The 23,007-nt window shown below is 40.8% G+C and overlaps 1 protein-coding gene across 1 annotated transcript in view; it reads right to left on the reverse strand.

The window, feature by feature from the left end:
- The window catches only part of LOC121531765 (cytosolic carboxypeptidase 4), a 154,449-nt gene that overhangs the window by 122,173 nt on the left and 9,269 nt on the right, over window positions 1-23,007 (reverse strand). Inside the window, exons 2-7 of the mRNA XM_041837199.2 lie at window positions 16,798-16,868; window positions 13,103-13,166; window positions 12,811-12,957; window positions 10,412-10,543; window positions 8,514-8,607; window positions 4,376-4,413 (exon numbers count right to left, since the gene is read on the reverse strand). Of these exons, the coding sequence (XP_041693133.2) occupies window positions 4,376-4,413; window positions 8,514-8,607; window positions 10,412-10,543; window positions 12,811-12,957; window positions 13,103-13,166; window positions 16,798-16,868 (546 nt within the window). The remainder of the gene's footprint in view (window positions 1-4,375; window positions 4,414-8,513; window positions 8,608-10,411; window positions 10,544-12,810; window positions 12,958-13,102; window positions 13,167-16,797; window positions 16,869-23,007) is intronic.

Here is a 23,007-nt window from a genome sequence, read left to right on the forward strand (position 1 = left end):
CTTTGGCAGTGATTATAGCCTCGATTCTTCTTGAGTATGATGCTACAAGCTTGGCACACCTGTATTTGTGGAGTTTCTCCTATTCTTCTCTGCAGATCCTCTCAAGCTCTGTCAGGTAGGATGGGGGGCGTCGCTGCATAGCTATTTTCTGGTTTCTCCAGAGATGTTCGATCGGGTTAAAGTCCAGGCTCTGGCTGGGCCACTCAAGGACATTCAGAGACTTGTCCCGAAGCCACTTCTTCGTTGTCTTGGCTGTGTGCTTAGGGTCGTTGTCCTGTTGGAAGGTGAACCTTCACCCCCAGTCTGAGGTCCTGAGCGTTCTGGAGCAGATTTTCATCAAGGATCACTCTACCATAAAGGCCTGAGACCTGCAGAGATGGTTGTCCTTCTGGAAGATCCCATCTCCACAGAGGAACTTTGGAGCTCTGTCAGAGTGACCATCGGGTTCTTGGTCACCTCCCTGACCAAGGCCCTTCTCCCCCAATTGCTCAGTTTGGCAGGGCAGCCAGCTCTTGGAAGAGTCTTGGAGGTTCCAAACTTCTTCCATTTAAGAATGATGGAAGCCACTGTGTTATAATATAATATAATATGCCATTTAGCAGACGCTTTTATCCAAAGCGACTTACAGTCATGCGTGCATACATTTTTGTGTATGGGTGGTCCCGGGGATCGAACCCACTACCTTGGCGTTACAAGCGCCGTGCTCTACCAGCTGAGCTACAGAGGACCTTCAATGCTGCATACATTTTTCCCCAGATCTTCCCACAACGCTGTCTCGGAGCTCTACGGACAATTCCTTCGACCTCGTGGCTTGGTTTTTGCTCTGGCATTCACTGTCAACTATGGGACCTTATATAGACAGGTGTGTGCCTTTCCAAATCATGTCCAATCAAGTTGTAGAAACATCTCAAGGATGATCAACGGAAACAGGATGCACCTGAGCTCAATTTCGAGTCTCATAGCAAAGGGTCTGAATACTTATGTAAATGTGATATTTCAGTTTTGTATTGTTAATACATTTGCTAAAATTTCGAAAAACCTGTTTTTGCTTTGTCATTATGGGGTATTGTGTGTAGATTAATTAGTTTTTTAGTTTTTTTAATCCATTTTAGAATAAGGCTGTAACGTAACACAATGTGGAGAAAGTCAAGGGGTCTGAATACTTTCCAAATGCACTGTATATAACAATGCTCTGGCTTGGTTTAGTTTCTGTAGCTAGCTGCGTGTTCAGTCTGGATGGTATAAACAGAAGCGTAACTACATCTACTATCCACAATGGCCATAAACCTTATTATTGTTCAGTGAAGGGGAGGACAGCTTGCTGATCTTATAACAGAATGCATCCTTGTATCTGATGAGGAAGCTTGGGCCTGGCCAATACCAATGCCATAGCCAGAGCTACACTCTGATAGAGAATCTATGGTGCCACTGCAGTAGTCCACAGAGGACTGAGCTAGCGTGTTGAAGGTCAACCTGACGTGGGTACTGTACTGTATGCTGGACTGGGGCAGCATGGGAAGTGCTCAAGTGTATCTCCCCAGTCCAGTGTCTGACAGTTGATCACAGGAGATGGAATGTAGCGTGAGTATGGAAGCAAATAAGAAAGAACTGGGGATTCTCTCACTAGTGCAAGAGCTCCCCTCTCTCTCTGTATCTCCCTCCCTCACTCTGGCAAGCAGATAGCCTAGCGGTTAAGAGTGTTGTGCCAGTAACCGAAAGGTCACTGGTTTGAATCTCTGAGCTGGCAAAGGTGGAAAAATCTTCTGTTCTGCCCTTAAGCAAGGCAGTTAAACCTGAACAACAACTGTTCCCTGGGCGATGATGATGTAGAGTAAGGTAGCCTTCGCACCTCTCTGATTCAGAGGGGTTGGGTTAAATGCGGAAAGACACGTTTCGGTTGAATGCATTCAGTTGTGCAACTGACTAGGTATCCGTTTTCCAACTCTCTCTTCCTCCTATCACCTAGATCTCAGCATAGGGGCTATGGGCTCTTAGAGCTCTAGCCCTCTGCCAAACACAGCTTTCTGAAATATTATTGACTGCAATGGGTTTTCTTTGCGCTCTCCCACGGGGTTAGAGATCAACTTATGGTGAGATGCATGCAGATGTATAGGAGTGGGTAGGTAGGTAATGCATACTACAAAGCTAATTCACATAACTCTAATCACAGCCACAGGGACAGGTATGTATGCAAGCAATATGCCTTGCTGTAAGCCTATCTGAAAATCCTAGAAAGGTTTTTTAAAAGGTTTGGTTTTCTAATCCTATGGAGAGAGTATAATTTGGAATGAGACACTGTGTCATAACAGCTGCCCAGAAATACAGCATCAACACATGGACTATGCGTAAGAGTGGAAGCAGCGCAAGCCTATAGTTGAAATGGTAAAACATTGAAAATAAAACTGAAAGAAAAGATGCATCTGGGACCTTCCTTTTCTCATGTCAAGCCATCTTTGAAGCTGCCGTCTGAGCAGCTTGATACAGAAACATCATCTAGCCTACGACGACTAAATGTGTAGCAATGAACTAAAATGCACAACTAACTGATCGTTAAACCATACAAGGAAGAAGGAGGTGAATTGTTAGATGGTTATCGACTACCTCTGACTCACATCCCCCTTAAGAGAACAGGAAACCAGGACAGTCAAAAAACATCACAAAGGGTAATAAAGCTCCCTGTAGACTGCATAGACAAAGAGCAGCGACTGCACTGGAAACTGTTGCTGAATGAAAGAGAATTAATTGCACCATCCCCGCCTAGGCGCACATCTTTAAAATAGGCTTCAGAGAGAACCAGTAGCCTAATGTTATTCACAAGTAGAATCGTTCAGCAACTGCAGTGCATCAACAGGTGCAGAGCCTGTATACACAAAGAGGGAGCTGAGGAGCTGAGTAAGGCACAGAGTCACACTGCCACCTACAGGTAGACCAGAACACTGCTACCTGGCTGTTATAACAGCTCAGAGCTGAGCAACCTCTCCCTGGCAGATTAATAGCTGAGTTTGTGTGTTTTTCATGCCTTTACGCATTTTGAATGCTGGGAGAAAACAGAAACTTGATTTTGTTGGAGGAAAAAAATTATTCCCCCGACGATAAAAGGAAATAACGGTTCTGTTAAAGCACACAGGGAGTAATATTAAAGTGATTTTTAACATTTACTACAATATCAATAGCTAATATAGCTTGTGTTATGAGCAAATATCCAGTGAGGGAGATGTGATATTAAATCATTGTCTGACAAGCTGTAAAGTTGCGGAGAACCTCAGTGTAATCATGTTATACTGACTATGATTGTGTTTCAACTGAGTGAATCCAACTGGAAGAAGCTGTTAGAAATAAAAGTGCTGCAAGACAACAAATCAATCATTTAATGAAGATGATCACTCTGAGGGCTAACACAGACATTGTAGATTGTATGTAAACTATTACCACCCAAGAAGATGATCACTCTGAGGGCTAACACAGACATGGAGATTGTATGTAAACTATTACCACCCAAGAAGATGATCACTCTGAGGGCTAACACAGACATGGAGATTGTATGTAAACTATTACCACCCAAGAAGATGATCACTCTGAGGGCTAACACAGACATGGAGATTGTATGTAAACTATTACCACCCAAGAAGATGATCACTCTGAGGGCTAACACAGACATGGAGATTGTATGTAAACTATTACCACCCAAGAAGATGTGAGCTAAGTAAAAATGAAATAGACCCAATAGTATTGCTTGTCATATATGCATTTTTCACCAGTGCCTCTGCTAGCAGAATTGCTAAATCTGGTAATACTATACATTTCATATCCATATTCAAGCCCCGGTCACAAAACAACTTGTACGGTACTACAGAAGAACAGTCCCGTGTGCTCATTTGAAAAAGTAAATTGCCTGGAATATTATCACAATTATGTACAAAAAGGCATGTTACACTGAGCTAATTCACAGCTGGCTTCCCTATATCACTAAATCATATTCTGTGCATATGCTTCCATGCTTGCATAATATTAATAGCTATAAATCAGCAATGGTTACCCACTGGCTCGTAAATAGACTCGATAAAATGACCATGTTTGACCAGTTAATTAAGGGGTTTGATATCGAGAGAATAGATTAATCGTGTGGTCAAAACAAAGCCTGTGGCACAGACTATCCGACACGTTACACAGCTGGAGTCGAGGCTATCCAACACAAAATACCACTCAATATTCCTCCCTGTTATGATCCAGATTACTCTCATGGCATTGAACAAGATAATCTGAGACAGCCAATAGCACAGTCTATTGTGATAGAACTATTCCAGACTACTAGTATGGGAGGTAACAGTTTATAAAGGGGAAAAAGTATGAGTAAGAGGGGCTAAAGAATACTTACTTGAACATAAAAGTGCTGCCAGTGCATCGATTGCTGCCCTGCAAAACAAAAGAGAAGTCACAGTGATTAAGGAGCTGCTCTCCTTCTGCAGAATAAAACCAAGAAGATGGGCACCTCTCCAATGTCCCAGTCAGCATTTTATAGTTTACATAAGCACAGAGGCACCTGCTTTAGTAATGTCGAAATCCCTGTCACTGCAATCATAAGCATTTATTACCAGCAACATAACTGCTGATTCAGGGTTGCAGACATATATTCTGCCACAACAGTGTGAACATAGATTAATTATGAATGTGGTTCTCTCTACATCCACATAAATCCTAAATTGGACTTCTGAATTAGGATGATGCAGTAGTGTGTTATGTTGATCTAGAGCTGAGGTGAACGGCATAAACAAGCCAAATACAAACAGTGTTGCATGCAGTCGCTGGAACACAGGAAATGTAATGCCAGTGAACTGTTGTCTGTTGATTGTCTTTGATCCACATTAAGAGGACACATCTCCTGTGACATGTTCCATTATTAAGAATAAGCAGTGTGTGCTTCCCCTCTGATGAGTGCACATCAATACCATTCACACAGTGTACCATATGTAGTCTATTAAATTAATCGGTTATCATGCTCTTCGTTTTCCTAATACGCCACACCGTCTCCCCGTCTTAGACTCAAACTGAAACAGTTTAACACAGGCACCTAGCAGTGCTGTATATAAAAGAGCCCATGGGGATATCTGATGGGAGCGGTGAAAAGTAATTATCCGGACGATTTCTTTTCCGAAATCACATAAATATGTGACTAATTTCAGCCGATTTGAACAGGGGTCATAATAAAGTTGTTCCTCACAGCTGTGGTTGTTGTTGTTGTTCTATGGGGAATACAGCATGCCTCTGGACAGATCAATGATCACACACACACACACACACACACACACACCCTCTCACACAGACGAGCTCATCAGAGGGGGAGAGAGTCTTGTTAATTATGTTCTGAGCGCTCATCCTTGAAAAGCTTCTTGGTCATATTAAGGCTTAGCTCATAGCCACAGGTTAGCCCTGTGGACCACCTCTCGTCGACTACAGCTTGTTGTGCTGAAACCCAGCTGACTGTGACATTGTTAGCCCTCAGTCATGTGGTTGCCATGCAGCCATACAGCACTGGGGCTCTCCCTATGGGAAAAAATAGCCTATGGTGCACAGTCAACACTATAGGCAACAAAAAGGGAAATCTGGCAGTATTGCGTTTTCAATACCATGTTGGGGAAAGGCTATGAGGGCACCGTTCACTACATACATGATTGATAAGCCTCTTCCTATTCCAACATGTGAACAAATAAATGCATGTGTCAGAATTCCCATCAGAATCCAAGCTGGGAGCAGGGATCTCTGGTGCTGGATTGTTGATAGCAGGCACTACTAACAAATGTGTTTGTGTCTGTGCGTGTGTGCCTGTCGCTTGTGTGCCTGTGTGTGTGCTTGGCCTGCGTGTGTTTGCTTTCATGTGTATGTGTTTGATTGTGTACGTTAGTGTTTGCAAAGTATTATAACATTTGGTCAAATTGAGTGAGAACGTCAGGTGTTCAAACTCCCCCCTGCTGCCAAAGGCGGTAACAATTTACTTTCCATTTGCACAGAAAGAAAGTGCCAATAGATATGCTCCCTGCCGTGATCCAACTCCATTAAACATGAGTAACCTACTTCCCTTTAAATGAGCTACTGGGGAAAGTTTTGATGAATGCAGGTTCAGCAAGTTCCTCCTCTGCCCGGCGGACTCTTGCTTTAAGGCACACATTTAATTACAAATCTGAGCCAGGCAAACTTATGCAAATTGTTCAATTTGTGCCGACACGAAAAAGGTTCCGCTTTTCAAGGGATTCAGTTTTAGAAAACGTAAAACCTCTCTTGCTGGTAGAGGGTAAAACTATTTTTGATATAAGACAAAAATAATGTTTGAATCTATAAGCAACAACACACATTCTGTTTTGGGCTCTTGGCTTTATGGTGGCGACAAAGTAGACCTATGCCCTTTAGCAGTACTAGGAAGACACTACAGCCTCTCCTGAGTGAGGCTAAACTTTGTTATCTCATAAGACACAGTTAGCTTAGTTAAATTATGAATTGAGCTGTCCAAGTATACTATACTCAAACCTATCTATAGTACTCAAGTTCATGTTGAAATTTAGTGGTGCTCCATAGTCTGCTGTCATGCAGAGTGATGACAGAGTGAGTGATTTTATAGCGATATCTGTGAACTAGACCCACTGGGCACACACTGGTTGAATCAACGTTGTTTCAATGTAATTTGTCAACGTATTGTGACGTGGGGCAGCAGGTAGGCTAGTGGTTAAGAGTGTTGGGCTGGTAACCGAAAGATCGCTGATTTGACTCCCTGAGCAGACTAGGTAAAACATCTGCTGATATGCCCTTGAGCAAGCCAATTAACCCTAATTGCTCCTGTAAGTCACTCTGGGTAAAATTACAAAAAATGTGGAATCAACATGGAAAATACATTGGATTAGAAAAAAGTCAACAACCAGTACTGTTGTCATCTCATTTCAACCAGCATTGTATACAGTACATTGAAATTAGAGTTCAACTTAAATACACTGACCTAACAGGTAGTTACATCAATCTAATTTCAACATAATTGTCAGAACTATGTATGCAATGACAATTCCACATAGAAATGTTACAAATCTTTTTCATCCTATATACAATATATACACTGAGTGCTTCTGCATTGCTTGCTGTTTGGGGTTTTAGGCTGGGTTTCTGTGTAGCACTTTGTGACATCTGCTGATGTAAAAAGGGCTTTATAAATACATTTGATTGATTGAGTGATGACTGAGTGTACAAAACATTAGGAACACCTGCTCTTTCCATGACAGACTGACCAGGTGAATCCAGTTCAAAGTTATGATCCCTTATTGATGTCACTTGTTAGATCCACTTCAATCAGTGTACATGAAGGGGAGGAGACAGGTTAAAGAAGGATTTTTAAGCATTGAGACAGTTGAGACGTGGATTGTGTATCTTTGCCATTCAGAGGGGGAATGGGCAAGACAAAATAGTTAAGTGCCTTTGAACTGGGTATGGTAGTAGGTGCCAGGCGCACCAGTTTGAGTTGGTGCAACTCAATATTAGCAAGGTGTTCCTAATGTTTTGTATACTCCGTGTATATTGGGTGGTTGAAATTATGTTGAATTTCATATTTGATTAGGCATATTTTATTTGACCTTCAATGTTGATAGTAAAATTGTATTTTTGAGTCAACGTCATCGTTTCAACATCATGCCATAAACCCAAATAAAGATTGAAGTAAATCATAAAATGTGTCGATAGATTCCTGCCTGAACAGTGACTCCTACTGGTATACGAGGGGTAATACACTTCAGTGAGAACAAGTCTACAATCCAGATGCCTACCTCTAAGTATCCTGCTTAGCTTTGGAAACCAGCTGTGTTTGATTCAGCTGAGCTATCATGTCAACACATTTAGACATTGATCAGCTTCCATACAATTTTGCATAGACTACCTAAATAACATTGAACAGTTTAATGTAACTCCTCTAACTTTTCTTAAACAAGCTATATGTGAAAGTAAATTGAGAGTGAGGTTGGATTTATGAAATCTACATTGACATCTGATTTGCCCAAAGGACACCATCATTTCAATGATAAGCTAGGTATACTATCATTCATCCATGGTTGATTGGATCTTTGGAAGTTTAGAAGTAGTTACCATTAGCCCTATAAATAGAATGCCAAATTCATGATATTATTAATAAACTTGTACCTTCAGTAAACCTTCAATAAACATTATACCTCTCGTGCGACAATCATTTATTAGGCCAAATCCTATTGATAAGGGCACTAAGATTGTTACATATTGGCTAACTACAGAGAACAATTAACAGCACTTCAGCAGAACTTATGTTTAAATCTTGGGCTATAAATCATATAAAGTGCAGTATTTGATTCACCCAGCACTTGGTTAGTCTCATTTTCAGTGTGACCTGATCCGTCCGTGTTATGTGTAGCGCTTAGAGAATGCAGCGGTGGGTATACTGTAGAGCTCGGGCTGTAGCTGTGGCATTTCTCTGGCACAGCCAATGACAGGTGGACATGATATACGATACTCACTTGATGGTGCGTATGTTCCTCGTAGTGTGAGGGGGTATCAGTCTGAATATAACGTCCAGGCCTCGGTTTTGTCCCAGCAGCGTAGCCGTGGTGACTGAAAGATTAAGAAGTAAACAAAGGCACACATTGATAGAAATGCTATTGATAATTGCATTCAATGGTTGGTGCTGATTGATGATGTTTCTCCCTGTCCAATTCCTTACGAGTCCATAGTGGAAATCTACTGGCTTCATGGGAATTTCAAGAGACCTCAACTTCAACCAAAATTCTAACTTCAACCACATAATTTAGGTATGCTTACAGACAAAACATTTCAATTTACAGTGCCTAGTGAAAGTCTACACACCCCATGCACAGTCTTCCCACTGGGCACAGATGTCAGTTCAACGTCTAGTTTTGATGTAAAGTTGGTTGTCAACTAACGTGAATTCAAAGTGAAATCAACCAAAAATGTCACCTTGCCATTGATTTTAGGTTAAAGGTTGTGTAAAAAAATAGGAAATTATCTTACTTTTTTCAAATCTAATCAGTTTTCCACGTTGATTCAACATAATCACATTGCATTTTTGGGTTGAAATAACTCGGAAACAACGTTGATTCAACCAGCTTTTTATATGTATATTCTTCCAACTTTGCACAACTCTTAGGGAAACATATGTCCATTGTTATTGTCAAGATTGCTCAAGCTCAGTACATTTGGTTGGGAATCAGTGATGGGCAGCAAACCTTGTCTAAGATTTTCAAACAAATTTAAGTCAGGACTGAGACTAGACCACTCAGGAACACACAACACCTCTTGGAAAGCCATTCTGGTGTGTCTTTGGCATAAACATTTGTGTAATTGTCTTGCTGAAAAATATAACTCTATCCCAGGTTTAGGTTTTCAGAAGACAGGCTGGTTTTCCTTTATCTTTTTACTAGTCTTTGCTCCTTTCATATTTATTTTGATCGTGACAAACTCCCCAGTCCCTGCCGATGACAAGCATACCCATAACATGATGCTACCACCATAATACTTTAAAAATACAATATATCCATCAATAATTCCCAACCAAATGTACTGAGCTTGAGCAATTTTGACAAAAACAAAGGATATATGTTGCCTTAAGAGTTGTGCAAGGTTGGTAGAATCTATTCAAAATTAATCACAGCTGTAATGGCTGCCAAAGGTGCTCCCACCAAGTATTAATTCTGGGGTGTGAAGACATACGCAATCAATACATCCTCCTTTTGTATATTGTTGTAATTTGGAAAATGTTCTATACATTTTCATTCACTTTGAAAATTTGGAGTAGGTTGGTAGATCGATAGGGGAAAAATCAAATTGGATCCCTTTTATGATTTAATTTTAAGGCAGCAAAATTTGAAGACTGCAAAGGGTGTGTAGACTTAAAATAAATATGCCATTTCAGCAGACGTTTTCATCCAAAGCGATTTACAGACATTGTTGTGTATGGGGTGGTCCCGGGGACCGAACCCACTACCTTGGCGTTACAAGCGCCGTGCTCTACCAGCTGAGCTACAGAGGACCTTTCACTTGCGACTGTATAAACGACTCATTGACAGTTTACAGTCATCGTAAAAATTATCAGACGTAAACCTGCTGCAGCTCTGACCTTGTGACCATGTTGTTTTATCATTTCACTGGTCAATATTTAGATACAGTATGTTTTCATTCAATTGTAATTACTATCCTAAATGAAGGGCACCAGCACGTCTGCACTCAAGTCAAATGTGTGGTGCCTCTTCAGAATGCAGACCTCCTCCATACTCCCTGAACTCACAGAGTCCCATAGACATCTTTGTATTAATTCTGGATACTGTTGACATTGAGAGTAAATCACAAAACAGACAAAGCAGTGAAGTGTGATTGAAGCTTTAAGGGGTCATTGACCTACCAGAGGAGCAGAAGACCTGGAGGACCCAAAGGCAGGCTGCCGTCCTCCTGGCGTGTTTTACATTCTGTTTCAGCAGAGTCAGAGTTGGCAGCACAGCCTCCGCCTTCTCTGCCTTCATCCCAATACGACGGTCTGATCGAGACACAACACCACAGACAGCAGTCAGTAACCCCCAGATCTAATGAGTCTGACCACCCACTGACACGGTTTACACCAGTGCAAATGTTCACACGGTTATTTTTCAGAGAAACTTAAACGTTCTATGAGGTAGAAAAAGGGATCAAGCTAAAATGAAGATAAAGATTTGATTCGAGTAATTGAAACAGTTGTAGGCCAATGTGGTTTGCTTATTTTATCCACCACTTAAAATAACAAGAAAACACTTCTCAGTGAGAATCACCATAATGAAATTAACGCATGAATAAAAGCTGCTTGGGCGCATGAGGACAATATTTTCACTGAATGATACGCAATCCAAATATGCTATTAGATTGTCTATCCGCTTGAATGATCTCTCACTGCTTTTACACATGTGAATTGCCCGACGGTCCGTGGAGTGGAATAGATCGGGTATGATTTTCTACTAATCACTGACACACAACAATGCTTAACCAGGCATACAAATCCTAGTTTATGATACAATATTACAGCAATTATAGTGGAAAAACCACTTAAACCAACATTCAAAAGCGTAACTGGCTTTATTGGATATTGCATCAATATTCAAAGCTGGCATTTTAGTGATCGGAGGACACCCATTAAATGTGAAGAATCCAGTCAAAGGCACCCATTAGATGACTGACTGTACTATGTTTTGTAGACCAGAGAGAAAAGGCTCATCAGGCCCTGAAGTATAGGGCGAAGCTTTGCTTTTATTGGAATGCAGACGAGACCAATAAAACTATTTGTGCTGTTTAGCAATAACATAATGAAAGCACTAACAGATGTGAAAGTAAAGAGTTGTGGGATCTAATTCAAGTAGTAACACAAGCACATTGATCTATTATATTGCATAGCACCATATAAATTGACCATTGCTTCTCATTCTTGTCAAAATAGCTTGAGATCAAAATGGGTTTTTAGAAACCAGCTGATGCTGCTGATACCAGTTACCATAAACCCTTCATTAGTGTGGGTTACAATAAACAGGTCAATGAATACGAATGGAGAAAGCTTATCCTATTCCTACAAGTGGCCACATGTCACTAGTGGAGATATGAGGGTATGCATCCATGTCAGTGAAGCTTTGTCACATAATGGATAACATCAGTCAGATGGACCTGTTGGGCTGGCCTTTCTATTAAAAGCTGACGGACAGTGGTGTAAAGTACTTAAGTAAAAAAACAGTCGTTTTTTGGGGTATTACTTTACTATTTATATTTTTGACTACTTTTACTTTTACTTCACTACATTCCTAAATAAAATTATGTACTTTTTACTCCATACATTTTCCCTGACACCCAAAAGTACTTGTTACATTTTGAATGCTTAGCAAGACAGGAAAATTATCAAATTCACACACTTATCAAGAGAACATCCCTGGTCATCCCTACTGCCTCTGATCTGACGGACTCACTAAACACATGCTTCGTTGGTAAATTATGTCTGAGTGTTGGAGCGTGCCTCTGGCTATCCGTAAATTAAAATAAACAAGAAAATGAGGCCATCTGGTTTGCTTAATATATGGAATTTGAAATGATTTATAATTTTACTTTTACTTTTGATACTTAAGTATATTTGGGCTCCCGAGTGGCGCAGCGGTGTAAGGCACTGCATCTCAGTGCTTGAGGCGTCACTACAGACCCCCTGGTTCGATTCCAGGCTGTATCACAACCAGCTGTGATTGGGAGTCCCATAGAGCGGTGCACAATTGGCCCAGCGTCGTCCGGGTTTGGCCTGTGTAGGCCATCATTGTAAATAAGAATTTGTTCTTAACTGACTTGCCTAGTTAAAATAAAATATTTTAGCAATTACATTTACTTTTGATACTTAAGTATATTTCAAACCAAATACTTTTAGACTTTTACTCAAGTAGTATTTTACTGGGTGACTTTCACTTTTACTTGAGTCATGACAATTGGGTACTTTTTCCACCACTGCTGACGGACACCTCAGCCAAGGAGGAGAAAGCCACGATGTCTCCATTATTTGATGCGGACTCACTTCCTGATGACATTCTAAGATGGTAACTAAGAAAATCATCAAGCTACCCACTGCGTTGAAAGGTTGGGATCTACAGACCATTTGACAACCTCTCACTACAACGTGCAGTAGAACTGAGACTGTACTGTCATGACAACAGCTAAATAATTACACACTTTATAATATCTCCAAATATTTTATCACTTCACGTTCTTGTAAACTATATTTCCACTCTGATCTGTCAGTCGGAGCCTCACCTCTGTGTCCGACCTTGGCCAGGAGGTGCAGCAGGGGGAGGAGGATGGTGAAGTTGGGGGAGAAGGTCCTGGCTGTGGTCACCAGGGCGCTTAGGAGGGCCTCGCTGCCCCCCTTCGAGATCATGTAGGTGATCCGTCTGTCTGTGCCTGGGACACACAACACAACACAGTGACCAAAGGCACCTAAACCAAAGAAGGGTAATAGACTGTAGCCATCTAGGGGGAGTAGAGGTACTGTAGCGTTGTATCTGCATGGAATTACTATGAATCTGAATCAGCAACAGAGACTTACCAGCTGAAAGCAGCTCATCCAGCACGTTGAGGATATTGAGGGTGCTCTCGATGTCCCCTGCATTCTGTGGGGAGAAAAGATCAACACTACGTCAAAACCTCAGCCAGGCTGCTGCTGTTGTTTTCTGTCATGTTGTAATGGCAATTTGAACGAGAGAACTGACATTGGCATTGTTGTTACATTTAACTATGTGACCATGCTCTCGACTGGCAACGCAAACGCATTTCCCAAGACCGAGCTGGGGAGCTTTGACTCGGACGTCTAATTTTGCTGATGAATTAGGTGGTGAGATCATTAGGTCACAACAACACAGCAGCGTGGGTTCCAAATACTGCAACAGGCCCAGGTGCAGGAAACCGAATGCCCCGGGCCCAGCAGGGGCTGTAGTGCTGTGTTTAAAAGCAGCAGCAGATGACAGCCCTTCTGTATGAGGGGGGACTAATCCCCAGAGAGAAGTCCCAAATTGCACCCTATTCCCTATATAGTGCACTACTATGGGCCCTGGTCAAAGGTAGTGCACTTCATATGGAATAAGGTGATATCTGGGATCTCTATAGACAGACAGAACCTAAACAGGCATGGTGATTAGGTGTGAATGGATCACCTACACGATCCAGGCCCAGACTTCGACATTTATAGCTGAGAGAATTCCTATATGATAACAGGCAGGGAAAATATCTGCTTATACCGTATGTGCTGAAAAAGGCTAACTTTGTTAGACAGGTGGCAGTGTTATTATATGGTTGGGATGATTTTAGATATGGAAAGGGATAAGGTAGGAGCTGCAAACTCAAAGCTTAATAGTTGACGAGGTGCAGACTAAAGAAGGCTAAAACGTTGGTTCTCTAATAGACCACTGGGAGTAAGATATGCAAAGGGTTACATTATTGAAGGATTGTACAGTACGTATGCACCTTTTTAAAAGTATAGAACCGAAATAAAGGAAAATAAATAATCTAAGTAAAATACTCTGAAAATAAATACTCTGTGAGTACAGCAGAACATATGAAATGATCTAGGAAAAGTACTACAATGACCTTGACATATAACAGTGCAGAAGATAGATTCTCTGTTGGCCTTTCTGTGTGTGTACTCCATGACAGGTGTTGTCACAGAGGGGATAAGAGACAGGACCCAACACCCAACAGAGGCGATCTATTACAGCTGAGCTGACATGAGGTGTATCTGTGAAGAGCCATGTCTTTCTGTCACATGCGCTTCAGAAAACATTAGAAGTGATGGTTGGTGGGTATTGGTTTCATTAAGAACTACTAACACTGGCATATTGTTACTCTCCATGTCTCTATTACATCAGAAAATATAAACGTAACATGTAAAGTGTTGGTCCCATGTTACATGAGATGAAATAAAAGATCCCAGAAATTTTCCATTTGCACAAAAAGCTTATTTCTCGCACATTTTGTGCACAAATTTGTTTACATCCCTGTTAGCATTTCTCCTTTGCCAAGATAATCCATCCACCTGACAGGTGTGGCATATCAAGAAGCTGATTAAGCAGCATGATCATTAAACAGGTGCACCTTGTGCTAGGGACAATAGAAGGCCACTCTAAAATGTGCAGTTTTGTCACACACCACAATGCCACAGTTTTGAGGGAGCGTGCAATTGGCATGCTGACTGCAGGAATGTCCACCAGAGATGTTGCCAGCTGATGAAACAGAGGAGTATTTCTGTCTGTAATAAAGCCCTTTTGTGGGGAAAAACTCATTCTGATTGGCCTCCCAGGCCCACCCAAGGCTGCGCCCCTGCCCAGTCATATGAAATCCATAGATTAGGGCCTAATGAATTTATTTCAATTGACTGATTTCCTTACATGAACTGTCTCTAAGTAAAATCCTTGAAATTGTTGCATGTTGCGTTTATATTTTTGTTCAGTATATGACATGAATATATGAATTACCGGTGCTATCAATACAGGCACCCACAGCCACACCAAGGCCAGTGTATTTGTAAGACAATCCGCTTAATGATAACAGTTGGTAAGACTGCTACTTTGTGGGGGGCAACACTTTGTCTCCGGCTAAGCATGGGGAATTAATGGTGTTGTCAGTGTGCTCTATCATAATTCATTATCAATCAGGATACATGGCTGGGGAGTGGATCAGAAATCTAATGAATTATCACTCAAAGTAAGAGGAAAGCTACTGTCTACTTTGGTCAAAATGAACCAACAAGCAAGGTAAAAATTACAATATTTGAAGAATACTAAGCTGTCCGTTTTATATAAGAATACAAAGTTGTTTATATTTATGTTGTTTATATGTTGTTTACATTTTAAATACACTTGGTTGTAATGCAATTCTATTTAATGTTACAGTTTATGAAAAAATTGACATTTTATACAGGCTAATTTAGGATGTGTCAGTTACGTTATGTTGAGCTTTCTTAAATTTTTTAAATGTCATACTTTTCACTGCAAATACACAACAACCAGGAAGGCCAAAACATATAACAGCTTTGACATAATCGAAAATGTAATTACTTATGTAATTAGTAAAAACAAACTTATGAAAAAACAAATAGTCTACCAACATGCTTGACAAATGTGGTTCAACAGAACCAAATGCAACAACAGCACCAACAACATAACAGTATGAAACTGGTTTTAAAAGTGGATCCTGACAACTGCAATACTGAGGGATCAGCTGCATTCACTGGGCTGTAGATGATATCTCACACACCATCCGTTCTATATTGTAATCCTCTGCTCCTCTCCCACCAGAACAGCTACAGTAGAGCTAGCTATCCCCACTGACATCTGCCCGCCAGCCTTCTGCCTGCCTTCCTACAGCTGGTCATGCATATCACTTCACAAGCTTTTTCTTACACAAGTTAATGTCATGTAAACTACACAAACTGATTTATGAACTAGTTTAGCTACTTTAAATAAAGTGGGCACAAACCAATATTAGAAAATATTTTTCACCATTTATTTAATTCAGTTAGGAGTGTAGAAATTACAGTATTCTCGACACTGACTATCAGTAGACTAAAATACTACTACTATACAATATACTAACATTTAAATGGAAATATGTTTACCATTTCATAAAAATTATTTGAACAACACAACCTAAATTGAAACTTCCATTCCAGAAGCTACACAGTAAGCTATATTATACCGTACAGTAACTGTCTGTGTAATACAAGTGAAAGTTGTGAACATATTTCCAGATGCTTTTTCTGGGTGTTGAGAGAATGCTTATGATCACCATTCCGAGAGCTTGGGACTATAAAGTTATATCTGCAAAAAGACGATTCGGAGAGAATTGGCTTTAAAGTTCCGAACCCTCATTGGTTTGAATGGTGTCAGCAATTTTTATCTAGTATTCTTTAGAACTAAACAACACAAATTGGGGTATTTAGAGTACTATATAGGTAGAGAACATTGAACAGAACAAGGCTATATCAATAACTCAATTTTGACAAAAATGCAGATAGACCCTTATAGTCCCAAGCTCTCGATTTATCTTCCTCTTTCAGCTCTACGGAGAAAGTGCCTGTTGAAAGTGCCTGTTGCTTGCCTTTCCCGTCCATCAGCAGAACCCCTGCCCACTTTTATTTGGAGCATTCCACTTTAGACTGCCATATCAGTGACCGTGGGCAAACAGAGACACAGTCACACACCGTGACATGCATACACACTCACAGTCCCAGACCCAGTGTGTTCCTACCTGCAGAGTAGACAGGAGAACCTCTAGTCCGCTGGAGCTGCCGGGGGCTGCCATGCTGGGCCGTACTCGCTCTGAAGGTACACAGGGGAAACAGAAAGGAAGATCAGGCTAGAGTCAAGCCCACCTTACACACACACAGCCGCCAAGCCAAGGAGACCAGCAGCAGCAGCAGCAGCGACACACAGTCTCTTTGTGGCTTAACTTAACAAGGAAGCCTAATGGAGCTGTGAGAGAGGGGCGTTCAGCTGCAGGCTGAAACTCTATCTCCACGGATAAATCCCTGCGCTCCATTTGTTGCTGGACGTTGAGATGAGTTTCCTATAAAAAAGGGCCTGACAAGACTCAGGGATTAAACAGAGCCCTGCATTCCACAGGAGGCCGCCCTAGTTTAGGAAAACACACAGGGGCTAGAGCGAGGAGTGTGTGTAGTTATTATGTTTGGATGGAGGGGTGTGTGTGTGTTGGGTGTAGGGGGGCGCTTGACAGACAAATGGGAAACATAACAAAACACAACTGTATATCATCTATGTTCGTAGTTAGTGTTTCGTCAGATGCATTTAAAAACGTTCAGGCTGTTGGTTAGTAACTATAGAGTACCACAGAGTCATAATACCCATAAAACCTAGCGGTCAAACAGGGAAATGGTTCCAATCGTTTTTCCACCATTCATTCTTCCCATAAGGGATTTTAGAAACACTTCAAATAAGGGCTGTGTTTCATGTAGGCTTACTCTGGCGTGACGTTTTGATAACCGTGTAAATCTCTCTAGGACAAGGTGACTTTTATCAATATATTCGGCTGTATTTAACCCCCCAAAAATGAAACACAAATTAGCTGCTAATGTGGCTATCAGAAAGAACTAATAATAATATGCCATTTAGCAGACGCTTTTATCCAAAGCGACTTACAGTCATGCGTGCATACATTTTTTTTTGTGTATGGGTGGTCCTGGGGATCGAACCCACTACCTTGGCGTTACAAGCGCCGTGCTCTACCAGCTGAGCTACAGAGGACCACTACAAATGTCATGATGATCTGGACGAGACTGCTGAATCGAGGCAAAGGTAAGAATCTCTGGATTAACTATCTAATGTTAGCTAAATGTAGTAATTAATCAATTGGCTACATTTCTTTAAATGGACCATTCTGTGAACTGTCTTGTGCAAGTTTTAAATAGATCCAATACCAGTTAGCCTACACAAAACACAGCCCTTATTTGAAGTGTTTCTAAAATCCCCTATGGGAAAAATGATTGGAACCATTTCCCTGTTTGACCGCTAGGTTTTATGGGTATTATGACACCTCCACTGTGGGGCTCTATTGAAGTCAACATGAATGACACAATGAGAACATGAAAGACATTACACGTACATTTTCACTTTTAGTCTATGGTAAAAGCTTCTGTTTTGTTTTCCATTTTGCAACACTAATGAACAATAGGTCACACACATCCAGTGGTAACAAATGTTTAATAAACAGCACACAACCATCACATTGAGATTTCATAGGAAACAAAAACACCATACGGTATTTAACTGCTTATAATGCCTAATCTATTCACACTTACAGGGGCTAAATGTCTCACATACATAATGGCATTTATTTCAAATATCTCACATGAATAGTGTCATTTAAAATGTTTCACAGGCGTAGTGTGATTGGCGTAGGAATATTTGTGTTTGGGAAATATTACGTAGTATGAATGGCATCATGGGGACAGAGTGGTGTAGCTAACTACAGCAAGCAGCAAGGCGACATTTCAGTAGCAGATATCATATTAAATGAATAATTCGCTTAAATTGGAGATAGTTGTTAGGTAGGGGAAATCAACAATGAAGGAAAATTATTCCTCAATATTGTTTTCCATTGCTGTGTTACATTCATTTTACCTGATAGTAATTGTATCTGCTGGTGTCAACCTATTTAAGCTTAATGCAAGGTCTCTGTATACCTAACTATTTAACACAAATTTGCGTGACGCATACAGGAGTACAGTATGTATATTTTCCCATAATAATTTATGTCAATGTTAAAGGGGGTTAATAGGAGGTATGTGACACATACAGTGACATACAGAAATAGACTGAGAACTTTCTGCTTTAAGAAACGTTGCAAGCAACACATTCAGTGGGCAGTGCCAGCAGGGCCCTCACTGAAGATACAGTTACGAAAGCCCAAGCTGGACACGTTCATACAAAGGTGAAGTGTCCTTGCTTTTGAAAACTGATACTCTTCTTCTTTAGATTTCCATTACATTTACAGTGGTTGGGATTGACACGTCTTTGGCTCTGGCTCAGGCCCTTCTGAAGAGGGCAGCGTCTGGGGAACGAGGGGAGGGGAGCGACAATGAAGCCAATAAGGCAGACTCAAGCCCAGAGAAATCATCGCCTCAAATTGTACACACCGCTTTCTTCCAGAAAAAAACCCTTTAGAGGCCCACAGGAAGAGAATCCTTTCCCTATGACATTGGCCATCCTCCCCAAGCCCTGGCTCATCTTTATAGAGCTCATTAAAACGTCATATAAAGATGGTGTTTCATCAAATCATATGACAACACCGTAATGGGTCCTATTCCTCCTCAAAACCTCATCAGTGTATGGCTATGGAGAACAGTGAGTAAGTATGAGCTGAGCTATTTTTACCATGTGGATTAGAGAAAGGATGGACAGGAGAGGCTGTAAATTATGAGCGATGACAGCAGGGTATGTCAGGAGGAACTTTCTGGCACTTACTGATGAATGGAACATGGTGTCCGCTCTGAAGCAATATTTGCAATGCTGAGGATAATACTGATCTGGCATTAGTTTAGGGGAAACCCACTCACCAGGCCTAGGATACAAACACAACCAGAACAGGACCGTAAACAAGGCCGGTTTTAGGGGGGTGCAGGGTTGGGCACTGCCCTCCCGAAATGTAATGTTGCAGTAAGCAAGCTAGAAACAGACAAAAAGTGTCTGACTGTCCACAAGGATATATCATCTTAGAACCGGCCCGACTGTAAATGACGAAATGTGGCACAACGGGAGGCACTTACACTTTCAAACTAACTATCATGTCACCATCTTCACTATCTCTCTACCTTTCAGTGCCACGATTTTCACATTTGCTGTGTTATTGAGTGTTGAGAGAGGTCGTAGAGCATAGTATTTAGCCTTGAGTTTATTGAGTATAAAGCCTTTTATTTATTGAGCTAGCTAACAACCATAGGGTGATTCTTCACAAAACTAGGACAAAAAAGGACCATGATTTAATCCATATAATGGTCCTTTGGAGGGAGGATTGCTGACATATATCTAAAATCATAATTGGGAAATAATTAATTGAAGTTAGAATATTTCTGACATTTTGGCCTTACCCAGGCCTCCTTTAAGACTTTGTAATGTTTCATATGTAGGTACTACAAAGCAAGTATTGGTGTCATATGAAGCTTACTCTGTAATATGAGTAGTATTTTGATTTCAATAACAATTTTCTTACATACATTTATGAATATGAACAAATCTAAAAGGGAATCACCCCTTAGGCCTACTGTTGATGTGTCATTGAAGAGCATAAGAATATTCAACTGTTTAATCAACTGTTTAATCAACTGCTTTTATCTCAGTTGTATGACTGTTTTCCTATGACCACTTTAACATTAAAGGTCAACCTCTACGTCCATACTTGAGGTTTTTCAGAAATACTGTAACAACCACTACTGTACATAGCACATACCAAATTATCTCCTAAAATATCATCCAAATAGACCAACGTCTAGGGAAACAAGGTGCTGTATGCTCTGATAGCGGTGGCCGAGGTCAAACTCAAGGCTTGAGGATGTGTTATGATGCTGGCTGATAAAACGGGGAGGCTTAGCTTACCCATCCTCACCACTGATGAGCTCTGACTGATGAATGACTAAGGTGTTCTCTAACACCATATAGATTTCAGTTGTTCATCAGAGGGTACATTTCCTTAGATGTTGCTTGTTATTGAGCTAAAAGAAGACTCAAATCAATAATGTCAGTCATTATGGTCAATGTTTAACAGTCTTTGATGGACCACTTTGAATTTGGTGGGCCACTTATTTGGATTGGCATTAGGTATCAATATAATAAATCAGAGTCTAAAAAGCTGTCGTTAGCATTTCAAGCCTTATGACAATGTCTTGAAGAGTGACTCTTCTTGGGTTTACCGTTTTTTCTATAATATATACAAAACTTTTGCTGCTTAACTTAGAAGGAAATTAATACGAATTGATCGAAATGATGTAAATTATCAAACTGTGGACAGGTAGTATTTACAGTATTTCAGTAGGCGTATAAACTTTCCTATCCATTTTCTGTTTAAAAGACATGTCATGTCTTGGGAACACTTGGCATAGTTCCACAGTGGGGGGCTTGAAAGGCCCATATGGTCCGTAATGTACACTGAACAAAAATATAAACGCAACATGCAACAATTTCAAAGATTTTACTGAGTTACAGTTCATATAACGAAATCAGTCAATTGAAATAAATAAATTAGGCCCTAATCTATGAAATTCACATGACTGGGAAAACAGATATGCATCTGTTGGTCACAGATACCTTTAAAAAAAAGTAGGGGCATAGATCAGAAAACCAGTCAGTATCTGGTGTGACCACCATTTCCCTAATGCAGCGCAACACGTCTCTTTCACATAGAGTTGATCAGGCTGTTGATTGTGGCCTGTGGAATGGCGTCCCACTCCTCTTCAATGGCTGTGCGAAGTTGCTGGATATTGGCGGGAACTGGAACACGTTGTCGTACACGTAGATCCAGAGCATACCAAACATGCTCAATGGGTGACATGTCTGGGACATTTTCAGCTTCCAGGAATTGTGTACAGATCTTTACGACATGGGGCTGTGCATTATCATGCTGAAACATGAGGTGATGGTGGTGGATGAATGGCACGACAATGGGCCTCAGGATCTCGTCACGGTATCGATAAAATGCAATTGTGGTTGTTGTCTGTAGCTTATGCCTGCCCATACCATAACCCATACCATGGCCTTTTATTGTCCCCAAGCACAAGGTGCACCTGTGTAATGATCGTGCTGTTTAATCAGCTTCTTGATATGCCACAGCTGTCAGGGGGATGGATTATCTTGGCAAAGGAGAAATGCTCACGAACAGGGATGTAAACAAATGTATGCACAAAATTTGAGAGAAATAAGATTTTTGTGCGTATGGAACATTTCTGGGATCATTTACTTCAGCTCATGAAACATGAGACCTTTACATGTTTATATTTTTGTTCAGTATATACATTGTATATGGTGCCTCATCTAAACACTAGAGGCCAGTATACCTTTCCTTGCTTAATCAAATCATGGTAATGCTATAGAAGTGTTGTGTACATATTATACCAACTTTGTTACAAAAAGTGTGTACCATTATCCAACATGGGCAACTTGGGACCTAGTTTAACAGTTTTGTAAGTGTGTTTATGTGTGTGCACCAAAATAAACATTATGTAAGTGACAACCTGTCAGAGAGCTCTGTTCAAAGTGGGTGCTGATAGCAATATCTGTGGAATAATGTCTGCAGGACTACAGCAATTATATTGTTAACAACATAGATTTTACAAGCCATCACAATTTGGACACTTAAATAAGTATGAGTATTTCTGTCATCGTAAGAGAGTTTCAATTTCAATTTAAACATTTGATGAAGTCATATTCTTTCTGTGAAGAAATAATGAGCCAGTCAATCTGACTGGCTCATTACTCGGCTGATAAAAGTTATACAGATAATAAAACTATCTGTAAAAGGCATTTTGCTCTGATAAAGCAGACAAGGCAAATTATTGTGTTAATACGATTACGTTTAGTGAAAATACAGTTGACTGAGCCTAGTGAGGATGAGTCATTCAATGGTTGGGAATTGACTTCCCTGGAGAGTAGTGGCCTATACAGACATTCCTGATCTTTCTGGGGTCGTCTGGGTTGGGTGTACAGCTCCCCCACCACCTCCTGCATTAACCCCCTTTTACACTCATCCCAAAGACAACGGATACCCCACAACACCCCTTCTTATTTTGAACCATTCAACTATCCAACCAAAAGATAGCTCCCTAAATCCAACGTGCTGTTGACCTGCTGCTGGGGGTACAGAGATCATTATTCACACACCTAAAATACTCTCTCTGCTATGCTAAGCCACGTCCATGTGTTGACGGTCTTCAGAGACCAATCCCAACTGCCT

This window comes from Coregonus clupeaformis, chromosome 19 (assembly GCF_020615455.1).
Source record: "Coregonus clupeaformis isolate EN_2021a chromosome 19, ASM2061545v1, whole genome shotgun sequence".
NCBI lineage: Eukaryota > Metazoa > Chordata > Actinopteri > Salmoniformes > Salmonidae > Coregonus > Coregonus clupeaformis.